The 12506-nt window shown below is 43.0% G+C and overlaps 1 protein-coding gene across 3 annotated transcripts in view; it reads right to left on the reverse strand.

The window, feature by feature from the left end:
* Positions 1-5470: 5470 nt before the first annotated feature.
* The window catches only part of LOC121289310 (torsin-1A-interacting protein 2-like), a 31560-nt gene continuing 24524 nt past the window's right edge, over positions 5471-12506 (reverse strand). For all 3 annotated transcript variants that reach the window (XM_041208640.1, XM_041208639.1, XM_041208641.1), the window contains one exon: positions 5471-9532. In XM_041208640.1, coding sequence (XP_041064574.1) covers positions 8739-9532 — 794 coding nt within the window. In that variant the 3' untranslated portion in view covers positions 5471-8738. The remainder of the gene's footprint in view (positions 9533-12506) is intronic.

Raw genomic sequence — 12506 nt, forward strand, 5'->3', positions numbered from 1 at the left:
TACCTGGTCCAGTTCCACCCTTCCCTGCTGGCCCTGCCTCCCTTGAAATAAACAGGACATTTTTGAAGTTGGCAGATTGTAACTATTGGGGTACCATAAGCATCAACGCTTGGACATCAGCAATTTATAATCTATATTTATGCCTTGGATGAATATAAGGTTTGCTGATAGTACAAGTTAGATGGGAAAGTAAGCAGTGAGGAGGCCACAAAGAGACTTCAGGGGATTAGAAATCCAGAGGGACCTGGGTGGCATTGTGTATGAATCGCAGAAAGTTAATATGCAGGTACAGTAAGCAATTAGGAAGGCAAAAGGTGTTTTAGTGTTTTGGATTGGAGTAAAAGAGTAATAAAGTCTTACTGCAATTACACAGGGTATTGGTGTGGCCACATCTGGAGTTGTGCAGTTGTGGCCTCCTTGCTTAAGGAAGGGAATATTTGCCCGAGAGAGAGTGCAATGAAAGCTCACTAGGCTGGTTCCTGGGATGAAGGGATTGTCTGACGAGGAGAGATTGAGTGGACTAGGCCTATATTCCCTGGAGTTTAGAAGAATGAGAAATGAAACATATAAAACTCCTAAAGAGCTTGACATGGTACATGCTCCTAGGATAGGGAGTCTAGAACATGGAGCCACAGTTTCAGAATAAGGGGTCAGCCATCTAAGGATTGAGACGAGGAAAAACGTCTTCACTCAGTGGGTTGAGAATTTTTGGAATTCTCTATCCCAAAGAGCTGTGAATGTAGTCATATATGCAAGACAGAGGCTGATAAATTTTTTGGTTCTAAGGGATATCAGAAGGTTGAATCAGGGTAGAAGATCAGCCACGATCTTGTTGAATGATGGAGCAGGCTCAAAAAGCCATAAGGCCTACTCCTATTCTCATTTCTTTTTTAGTTATTCTTTTCATGGGATGAGATTGCCATTGCCCATCCCTAATTGCCCTTGTGAAGGTGGCGGTGAGCCACTTTCTTGAACCGCTGCAGTCCCTGTGGTGCAGATACATCCACAGTGCTGTTAGGTAGGCAGTTCCGGGGTTTTGACACAATGACAGTGAAGGAACGGCAATATAGTTCCAAGTCAGGATGGTGTGTGGCTTGGAGAGGTAATTCCAAGTGGTGTTCCCATGGGAATAGGAGTAGGCCTTATGGCTTTTTGAGCCTGCGCCATCATTCAACAAGATCATGGCTGATCTTCTAGCCTGATGCCACCTTCTGATATCCCTTAGTACCAAAAAATCTATCAGCCTCTGTCTTGCATATATGCCCTTGTTCTTCCCGGCAATAGAAGTTGTGGTTTGGAAGGTGCTTATTGAGGAATATTGGAGAGTTGCTGTAGCACATCTTGTAGATGGTGCACACTGCTGCCACTGTGCAACAGTGGTGGAGTGAATGTTTAAGGCGGTGGTTGAGGTGCCCATCAAGCTGCTTTATCCTGGGTGATGTCGAGCTTCTTCAGAATTGCTGGAACCACATTCATTTTGGCAAGTGTAGAGTATTCCACCACACCCCTGGTTTGTGCCTCGCAGATGGTGGACAAGTTTTGGAGTCAGGTGAGTTACTCATCATAGAATTCCCAGCCTCTGACCTGCTCTTGTAGCCACAGTATTTACAGTATATGGCTGGTCCAGTTAAGTTTCTGGTCAATGGTAAACCCACAGGACCACCATCTTCCTTTGTGCTAAGTATGACTCCAACAAGTGGGGAATTCCCCCGCCCTCCCCCAATTCCCATTGACTTCAGATTTGCTACGCTTTGATGCCATACTTGGTCAAATGCTGCCTTGATGTCAAGGGAAGTCACTCTCACCTCACCTCTTGAGGCTCTTTTGATCATCTTTGGACCAAGCCCTGGCAGCAAAGTGAGCATTAGCGAGCAGGTTATTGCTGAGTAAGTGCCACTTGACAGCACTGTTGATGACACCTTCCATCAGTTTGCTGATGATCAAGAGTAGATTGATGGGGCTGTAATTAGCCAAGTTAGATTTGTACTGTTTTTTATGGACAGAACTGGGCAATTGTCCACATTGTTGGGAGGATGCCAGTAATATAGGTCTACCAGAACAGCTTGGCTAGAGGTGCAGCTAGTTCTGCAGCACAAGTCTTCAGTACTACTGCTTGTATGCTTACAGGGACCATACCCTTTGCTGTATCCAGTGCCTTCAGTTGTTTCTTAATATTAAGGGGAGTTAACTTAATTGGCTGAAGACTGGCATCTGTGATGGTGGGCCTCAGGAGGAGACCAAGATGGGTCATCCACAGCCTGTTTGAAGATTATTGCATATGCTTCAGTATGGTCTTTTGCACTGGCAGCCTGGGCTCCCCAACATTGAGAATGGGGATATTTGTGGAACCTCCTCCTCTAGTTAGTTGTTCAATTGTCCACCGTTCACAACTGGATGTGGCAAGACTGCTTCGATCTGATCTGTTGGTTGTACTTCTGTTGTATTTATCACAGGCTGATTCTGCTGTGTTAAAGCGTATGGACCTCTGGATATAAAACAGAAAGATCACCTACATGTCTTCATTCATAAAATGGTTAGCAAGTGAAACTCAAGAAAAATCATTACTGGATGTGATGGAATAAGCTGAGTCTTCAGACAGCAGCTGCTAATGTCACACCTGATAAAAACAAAAAACTGCGGATGCTGGAAATCCAAAACAAAAACAGAATTACCTGGAAAAACTCAGCAGGTCTGGCAGCATTGGCTGAGAAGAAAAGAGTTGACGTTTCGAGTCCTCATGACCCTTCAGCAGAACTGGGTGAATCCAAGGAGAGAGGTGAAATATAAGCTGGTTTAAGCTGTGTGTGTGTGTGTGTGTGTGGTGGTGGTGGTGGTGGGGGGGGGGGGGGGGGGGGGGGGGGGAGGAGTTGGTGTGGTTGTAGGGACAAGCAAGCAGTGATAGGAGCAGATAATCAAAAGATGGTGACATCTTTTGATTATCTGCTCCTATCACTGCTTGCTTGTCCCTACAACCACACCACCCCCCTCCACTTCTCTCTCCCCCACCCCCCCCACCTTAAATCAGCTTATATTTCACCCCTCTCCTTGGATTCACAAAGTTCTGTGAAGGGTCATGAGGACTCGAAACGTCAACTCTTTTCTTCTCCGCCGATGCTGCCAGACCTGCTGAGTTTTTCAAGGTAATTTTGTTTTTGTTTCGCACCTGATGAACCCTACCACAATGCCACATCATCTCAGCGCATACTTCTAAGTCTTCCAAAAGCTAAATAGATTGCATATCAAAAGGTATATATACTAAAAGTCATCCTGTACAAACACAGAGCATTAAGGTAAGAAAGGCAACTCACAAAAAACATGACTCAGATTCAGATTAATATAACCCACTTGCACCACTCAGTGGTTGCTTTCAGATATACCACCAGTTCAATTTTACCAAGTTCCTCATTCCTTTCACCTCTTGATTTACAGCTATTATTGGAATTTTTTTGTATTCTATATAGTGAACACAGAAGCAAAATATTTCTTCATTTCTTCCATTTCTTTATTATCTACTATTAACTCCCCATTCTCACTCTCTAGAGGACCAATGCACACTTTACTCGCTCTTTTCCTTTTGAAACACCTGTAGAATCTCTTTCTATTCGTTTTTACAGACTCATGATTTTGAATACCCTCTATCAAATCTCGTTTCATCCTTCCCTTCTCCAAGGAAAATAGCCCCAACATCCCAATCTATCTTCATAACTGAAGTTCCTCATCCCTGCACTCTCTCCAATGTCTTCACATCTTTCCTAAAGTGCAACGCTCAGAAATGGACACGATACTCCAGCTGAGGCCCAATTATTTTCTTATAAAAGTTCAACATAACCTCCTTGCTCTTGTACTCTACACCCCTATTAATAAAGCCTAAGATATTGTATGCTTTATTAATCACTCTCAACATGTCCTGCAAGCTCCAGTGACTTATGCATATATACACCCAGGTCCCGCTGCTCCTGCACCCCTTTCAGAGTTGTATCCTTTATTTTATATTGTCTCTCCATGTTCTACCTACCAAAATGAATCACTTCACACTTCTCCACATTGGATTTCATATACCACTTGTCCACTCATTCCACCAACCTCTGTCCTTTTGAAATTCTACACTCTTGTCCTCACTGCTAACAATCCTTCCAAGTTTCATAATATCTGCAAATTTTGAAATTATACCCTGCACAACAAGGTCTAGGTCATTAATATATTTCGGGAAGAGCAAGGGTCCAACACTGACCTCTGGGGAACTCCACTACAAACCTTCTAACAGCCTCAAAAACATCCATTAAGCACTACTGTTTCCTATCACAGCCAATTTCAAAACCATTATTGCTGCTTTCCCGCTTAATCCATAAGCTATAACTTTGCTCACAAGTCTATTGTACGGCACCATATCAAATATCTTTCAGAAGCCCATGTACATCACATCAACAGCATTGCCCTCATTCATTCTGTGTTACCTCTTTAACATGGAGTTTTTTTAACATGATTTTCCTTAACAAATCTCTGCTGGCTTTCCTTAGTTGATCAAATGGACAAATGCAGGTTATCAATTTTGTCCCAAATTATTTCTAGAAGTTTCCCCCACTGTATTTAAACTGACTGGCCTGTAGTTGCTGGGCTTATCTTTACACCCTTTTTTTGAACAAGGGTGTAACATTTGAAAGTCTTCAGTCTTCTGGAACCATCCCTGCATCTAAGACAGATTGCAAAGCTCATCCAAAACTCTGCTGCTCATATCCTAACTGCCACCAAGTCCTGTTCACCCATCACCTCTGTGCATAATGATCTATACTGGCTCCAGTCTGGCAACACATCAATTTTAAATCCCTCCATGGCCTTGTCTCTCCCTATCTCTGGAAACTCTACTAGCCCTGCAACCCTCCAGTATTTCTGAGCTCCAATTCGGAGGTCATCGCCACAGATGCTGCCAGATCTGAAGTATTTCCAGTTTTTATTTCAGTCTATGAGCAGAACTCGTTCAGCCTTACGGAGTGGCATGAAGAGGGAATACAGTTTGTGGCAGAGACCAAAGGCTCCAGCTTCAGTCTTCCCAATGCTAAAAAGGAAGAAATTTCAGGGCAATCTCTCTCTCTCTGGATAAGTTGAGAAAAGCCCATCTCAGAAATTAACTGACACACTCCAAAAATGTTAAGCACATCATTTGTGTGTTTGGTATTAAAATTCATTTTCAGAATAAGTGTCACTGGCAAGTCCGACATTTATTGCCTATCGCTAGTTGCCCGTGAGATGGCGGTGGTGTGTTTTCTTGCAGTTTGTGTGGTGATGATGATGTTCGCATGTGACATGTTGCCAATTCGTACCCCGCCCCTCCACAATTTCCCTCCAGACTGAATCCTTAAAAACAGCCTGAAACTGGCTGTACCCATTACTAAATAAAGTGAACTAGGGAACAAAGACTTCAGCAAACAGCAATGGGGCAAAATGGTCACAAAGCTGAATTTACATAGAAATATTTTAAAAATATACATTTTTATTTTCCTTCACATTGTAAAAGAAACTCTACACAAACTTGTGTTACAAAGAAACCTGATTGAGAGAGAATAGGAACAGTACAATCAACACATTTTAAAAAAGAGGCAACTTGCATATTCACAGCACTCAAGTTATTAACTTGTACATTAGTGTAAACAGGCAGTATTAGAAATGCCGAATTCTTAAAATCAATTGATAAGGAAGAGCTTGCATTTGTAGAGTACCTTTCATAATCTCTTGACATCGCAAAGCGCTACATAGATATTGAAGTACATTTGAAGTGTCATCATTGTTGTAATATAGGAAACTTGGCAGCCTTTCTGAAAGGGGTGATCTGGGAAGTTGAACTCACCTCTTTTTCAGGCACTGATTGGTCAGCTGTGTGTATTTGTAATCCTTCTGGAGCAGTTATGCTGTGGAACTGAAACTATTTGTAAAAAAAAAATGCAGGCTGCTATATTGTAACCTGCACGTTTCAACTTCGGGAAAACTTTATTTTTTTTAAATTTGAGCCATAAAAACATACACTTTTAGGAGGTACTGCAGATACAACGACAGAGAACAGGCATTGTATCATGCACATAGCTCTCGCAGTCAGCTATGGCCCCAACAACTGAACTCGCAAGACCATGTGAAGTAATTTTCTCAAATGCCATTCCACTAATCAGGAAGAAAAGTTAAGTTCTACACAAAAGATTTGTTCTGTCACAGGAAAAGAGGTTTCACAACAAGCAACAGGATATGCAGTCAAGCCAGCAATCAAGTAAAACATCCTACACGAATGGCAGATTTCACGATCATCTAAGTTTAATATTGGGCACTTATGAACCAAAAGAAAAAAATCCAATCACTGTAGGAAGCTCCTTGCTAAACCATCTCCAACACAGCTTTACCTTAAGAAGAATATCAGTTAAAAAAATGCACTATCACAACAATACTTCTATAATGTACTTAAGGTAAAGGGAAGGTTTTATGGTAGAGTCACTCTCTCAGTTTAGTAAAGGGTCTATTAGCATTTTATTTTTAATTCAGAGTGAAACACTTCCAAGTTATTTTCTCCATATTTTCTCAGCCTGGCTGGAGCAAGAATTTCCCCAGAGATAAGGGGTGGGCAGCAGCCTGTCCCCAGGATATCAGTCAATGCTGCACTTGAATCAGATACTCAGGACAAATGACCCTCCCTTTCCTGTGGGAAATCACCATCACTTGTTCTCCCTAGAAACAAAATTGAAAGGTTGACTCTACCATAAAATGTTTTCTTTACCTTAAATACAGTATAAAAGTATTGTGATTGTGCATTTTTTACTGAGTATATTCTTCTTAAAGGATAGGAATCTCAGCAAGCAAAAACCATGCTTATTAATCAATGTTGTAATGTTGGAGTTGTAACATGATAGCACAATGTCCCTCCCACCCTACTTGTTCTATCACACGTAAGAGACAAATGGATTGAAGTCCGAGTGCCTTTATTACTTAGCCACAATTGTATTTCCAGAGAAATACAATACCATGGAGTATTATTTCCTGAAAAGAGTTACTTTTAATTATGTAGAGGGGTTTAGAGAGCAGCTGTTCATGCTGCCAGAAGTTACCAGACAGGAGTAGCAACAAACACTTTTACGAAATTGAGAAGCACAACCTGTGCGCTCCCATTGGACTTCATATATTCAGATCTGTTCAGCTTCCTGAAAAGGCTGAGCTTTAAAAAAGTTGTGCAGATTTTTATCTTTAACATTGTTTTAGGCTTAAAAGTATTTTAATTTTTTTCAATGACTGTGATTAATCAGGAAGTTTAACTGGAGTAGAAATACAAGCAGCAGCTCAATGCTACCCTCACCATGGCAAAAATCAAGATCAAGTTAATGGAGGTAATCACAGTGCAGCAGAATCCACCCATGGATCTGGCTGTGGAGCTTCGACCTTTGCCGGGAGGTGGGGGGAGATAGCAACTAATCGTTCACAGGTTGTCTCTGGATTGTTCCAATTATTAGCGCAGTTCAAAATAAAAACCATCCCTCATACTCTTCCACCAACCCAAGCTAAATAGGGATTTGTGATGCTCCTGCACTCAAGTGACTTAAGGCCACATGGCAGCAAAAAAAAGACACATGAATACAGATGTTTGGTCCAAAAGCCGCATGATAGATTTTCAGATTTCCACCCGGAAGAAAGGCTCATCATTGGGTACCAGATGCACCTTACAGAGGTTACTCAATTTACACTTCCCTCAATTTCAGTGGAAACAAAAAAATTGGGTTTTTTCAATAACGATGGTTGAATCATAGTGTTATTTTATCGCGGGGCGATGTGCATTATCTCCCGTCAGGAATTTAAATAACTGAACTGAAAGTAGGTACATGGTAGCAGTTGCTGCACAGCCCAAGTACAACTGGCATCCAAGCTATTCTTACTCAATGTCATACTTCATATTCTGCCCACAAATGCACACTGGTTATTTTCGTTGCCAGGGTAAGGGAGGAGACCCTCAACTTCCTAGCCTCTTTTTCTGCTCCAAACACCATTCCCAAGAAAACGGTGGCTGACCCACTCCAAATCCTCCACGGGGCTCTGGCTCCTATCTCCTCACTGGCAAGGAGCGGTTTCCACATTCCTTCATTTTGCTATTGATAGGTTGGTGCTAAATGCTTGGCTCGAGCAGGTTACCAGCTGTCTTGGCAGCATAGCCAGCACATGGTTGGGGGGAGGGGGTGGTTAATCATGTCCTGGTAGCACCTAATGCTGTGCAATGGGGCACTCACCACAGGACTGTCATCAATTAGTTCCTGCAACATTGAGATGGACCATGTTCATCATGGGTGAAAGCTTTCATTCAAGCTTTCCATTCAGAAGCCACCCAAGATTAAGTTTATGACACATCTTGCTAAATAGCACATTGAGAAACCATGGGGGAAGATAGATGGGCAACATAGTATCTCCCAAGGCATTCAAGTGTCAAAATTTTAATAAAAAGTCACTTAACAAGAGTTTTAAAAATGCTTTGCGCATAACTTAGGTTTGCAAGCTTCCACAAAACAGTTCAATCAATAAACAGAAGAGGTTTGTTCTTTTTAGTGGACAGATGATCATATCTTAAATCAGGGTATCATTCACAGAGCCTGGACACTCAACTGTGGACAGGCAAGTGTAATATGGTGTTGGGGGTGAGGGTGGGGTGCGGGAAGGGAGAAGAGAGAGGGGAAATACTGCAAATGATTAAACTTCACCTTTCCACAGCCCCCTTCCACAGATCACCGCCCACCCTCTTTAGGATCGCAGCCCCTCTCCTCAATCTCACGCACGGGCACTACTGGGAGCACAACGTGTGCAATGCGACTCCACAGGCCACTCAGCTTGTCTGTGTCCATGCCCTCTCTGCCGTCAGAGGCAGAGAACTTCCTCTTTAGAAAGTCCCGGACTTTCACTTCCACGGCCCCCAAGCCGACACCAGGTGGCAGTCTCTCCTCGTCCAGCAGGACGGTGAGCAGCAGGGCAATGCCTTTGTAGGCCGCATTCTCATGGTCACAGTACTTGTAGAATATCAGGGTGGAGGGTGGGGGCAGGTCCTGGAAATGGTGAACCACCGCTGCCTTGCTGCCTTTGTCAAAACCAGATGAGAGCAGTGTGTCCACCTCCAGCTTCACCGCATCACTGTCCCGCCTGCTTCTGGCAGAGGCATCAATTTCCACTGTGGCTGTGGCGTTGAGGGCCGAAGAGTAAGCTTCAGCGATCCGGCGAGCGAGACACCTCATGGTCTGCTCTCCGTCCCACGCAGCTGTAAACATCAGGATGGCAGGTTTCACGTGCCGGGTCACATTGATGTGGTTGCGCAGGGTGATCCTGCTTCTCCTCCACAGCGCCGATTGCTGACCATCAAAGAGGGCCTCAACCTGCTCAAATTGGTCTGAAAATAGCACCAGTGCCGTCCTTTCCCTCAACACCTCAGCCGGTGGTTTGTTCCTCACAGAGAGAAACAGTGCAGAACAAACCACTACTACAAACATCATAATCAGGGCTGCATACTTGCTTGAGGCTTCAGTGATCCCTGTGGAGGAATGAAAACGACAAAGAAAATCAGTGGCTGTTCAAATGGCCAGTTGTTGAAATTCCACAAAGTTCAGTATCTGACCAGTGTCTAGGTTGAGACTATACGAGTACCAATGCGTGGGATGTGTGAGCACTAACTTTATACCTGGACCGAACAGTGAGAGTGTGTGTGAGTGCACTGAGACCATACTAGTAGCTCATAGTGAGAGATATCTGCGCAGAGACCACAGCTGTACTGGCTGTAACTCAAATTCTAACTAAACTCATTCAAAACCATTCCTATTTTGTACCAGGAGAAATTCAAATCAGTAATCCCAGGTGTTAAACATTCAGCAGTAAGGTTAAAAAAAAACAATACTGTGCAATTTGAAATAAACGCAAGTCTGCTACACCCACACCACAGAACATGGAAAATGCATTGCACAGCTGGAAGCCATTCACAAATTGTGTCTGTGCCATCCAAATAAAAGCTATCCAGCCTAATCCCATGTTCCAGCAGTTAGTCCATACATCCACATGTTACAGCATTTATCAGCAGTTAGTCCGTAGCTCTGTATGTTACTGCACTTCAAATACATGTCTAAGTATTTTCAAATGCGATGAGGGTTTCTGCCTCTACCATCCTTTCAAGCAGTTAGCTCCATAACCCTGCCAACCTGAGTGAAACAAATTCTCAATTCGGCTTTAATCCTTCAGCCACATACACCACCCACAGCACCTTCCCATGCAACCGCAGAAGGTGCAACACCTGCCCCTTTACTTCCCTCCTCCTCACCATCTAAGGGCCCAAACACTCCTTTCAAGTGAAGCAGCATTTCACTTGCACTTCCTTCAATTTAGTCTACTGCACTCACTGCTCCCAATGCGGTCTCCTCTACATTGGAGAGACCAATCGCAGACTGGGTGACTGCTTTGCGGAACGCCTTCTGTCTGTCCATAAGCATGACTCAGACCTTCCTGTCGCTTGCCATTTCAACCTACCACCCTGCTCTCATGCCCACGCCTGTCCTTAGCCTGCTGCAATGTTCCAGTGAAGCTCAACAGAAGAACAGCACCTTATCTTCCGATTAGGCACTTTACAGCCTTCCGGACTTAACACTGAGTTCAACAACTTTAGATCATGAACTCTCTCCTCCATCCTCATCCCCTTTTGATCCCCTTTTTTCCAATAATTATATATATTTTTCTTTTCCCACCTACCTCTATTATTATTTTTAATATTTGTTTCCATCCATTGTTTTATCACCACCTTTTAGCCTTTTTCGATCCCTTCCCCTCACCCCACCCCCACTATGGCCATCTGTCAATTGCTCATCCTGCTTTCTACCCTTAAAGTCACCATTAGCACATCCTTTAGCTAATATCGACACTGTCAACACCCCTTTGACCTTTTGTTTATGACATCTTTGGCAATCTCTCCTTTGCCTCCACCTATCCCTGGCCTTTTATCCAGCTCCACCTGTCCCACCCCGCCTTAAACAGCTTATATTTCACCACATTTCTATTTCTCTTTAGTTCTGATGAAGAGTCATACAGACTCGAAACGTCAACTCTATCTTCCACTCCACAGATGGTGTCAGACCTGCTGAGTTTTTCCAGCAATTTTTGTTTTTGTTTCAGATTTCCAACTTCTGCAGTATTTTGCTTTTATCTCAACTTCTCTTGTCTGGCTCAATGCTTCCCTCTCCAGCCAGAGGGCAAGATGAGTTGCCCCAACCTTTATGTTCATTGTTTCTCAATCCCTTAACAGAACCTCCATTTCTACACAGCAATTGTAACTCTGAGAAGTTTTCCCTTTCCCATCCCTTCACAAAATAAAAACTCTGCACCTGCGCACATTGTATACACTGTTTTGGATTTAGTGTTACTTCTACAAGATACATTTGTGTGGGATCGTTACACACTTGAGAAAGGAACAGAAACCAACACCATTTTCAATGTCCTGATAAAGTATGGTTGAGTGCGTTCCTGGTCTTTTACTAAAGAACAATTGAATGTATCTTGAGAGATTAGAATTTTGGATCAAATTCCTTTAACTGCACAGCAACCAACCAAGTAAAGCTGAATTTACACTTAATCATGTTGGATCTAACCTAGCATCGTGCTTCTCTGAGTACAGCAAGTTCAAACTTCCTTCAACAAATATCAACTTTTAACAGGGGTCAGCAGTGCTGTACACATTACATTCTTCTCATTGAAGCTCATGAACTCAGAATGGTTTGATATTGTACCATTAATTAGGCTTATTTCACCATCATTTACAGGTATTTTTTTTATTACTGAGAAAAAGAGACATGCTGTCGAAGTTTTTGTCTTGCATTCATCAGGACATTTGCAAGAATGCCAAATTTCAAAGGCAGCAACAATTTATACTGCATGAGAAATGGGTGCTGACTGGTTGTCAATTGACTTGATTGGTCAAGGCATTACGATGGAAAATGCACCAAGGTACTATTGTCCCCCATGCTTTTGTTTAATGAAAAAAAGTGCAATGCTGGGACTTGGGGATTCCTTTTGCCTGCAGAGGACCGGTCTCTATATATGAATATATGCAGCCATGAGCAGCTGTAAGCAAGCCATTGTGCATGCCTGACTACTAGTCTTAAATTGGCTGTTAATGTAATTATTAGCACACTCAGGATTGTTCAGAAAGTACTGCTCAATCGCGGAATCACATCTAACATTAGACATGATGTTCTGAGTTTTGCAGGCACTGGCTAGTTGAGTACGGTCAGTGTTCTGCCTATTGCGAACAGCCAAAGGGATGTGCTGTTTGGCATGATCCGCCCATTGTTGGAACATACGATCTACATACCTGGCATTGCACCTGCACTGAAATTCATATACCATGTTACTAATTTGTGTGGCAGGCAGGAGGGCTTTTTGGCTTGATGGTAGCTTGGCTTGACTTATTAGTGGAAAGCATGGGGACAATAGTTCCCTGGTGCATTCTCCATGGCAATGCCATAACC

The sequence above is a fragment of the Carcharodon carcharias genome, chromosome 16 (genome assembly GCF_017639515.1).
Source record: "Carcharodon carcharias isolate sCarCar2 chromosome 16, sCarCar2.pri, whole genome shotgun sequence".
Classification (NCBI taxonomy): Eukaryota; Metazoa; Chordata; class Chondrichthyes; order Lamniformes; family Lamnidae; genus Carcharodon; species Carcharodon carcharias.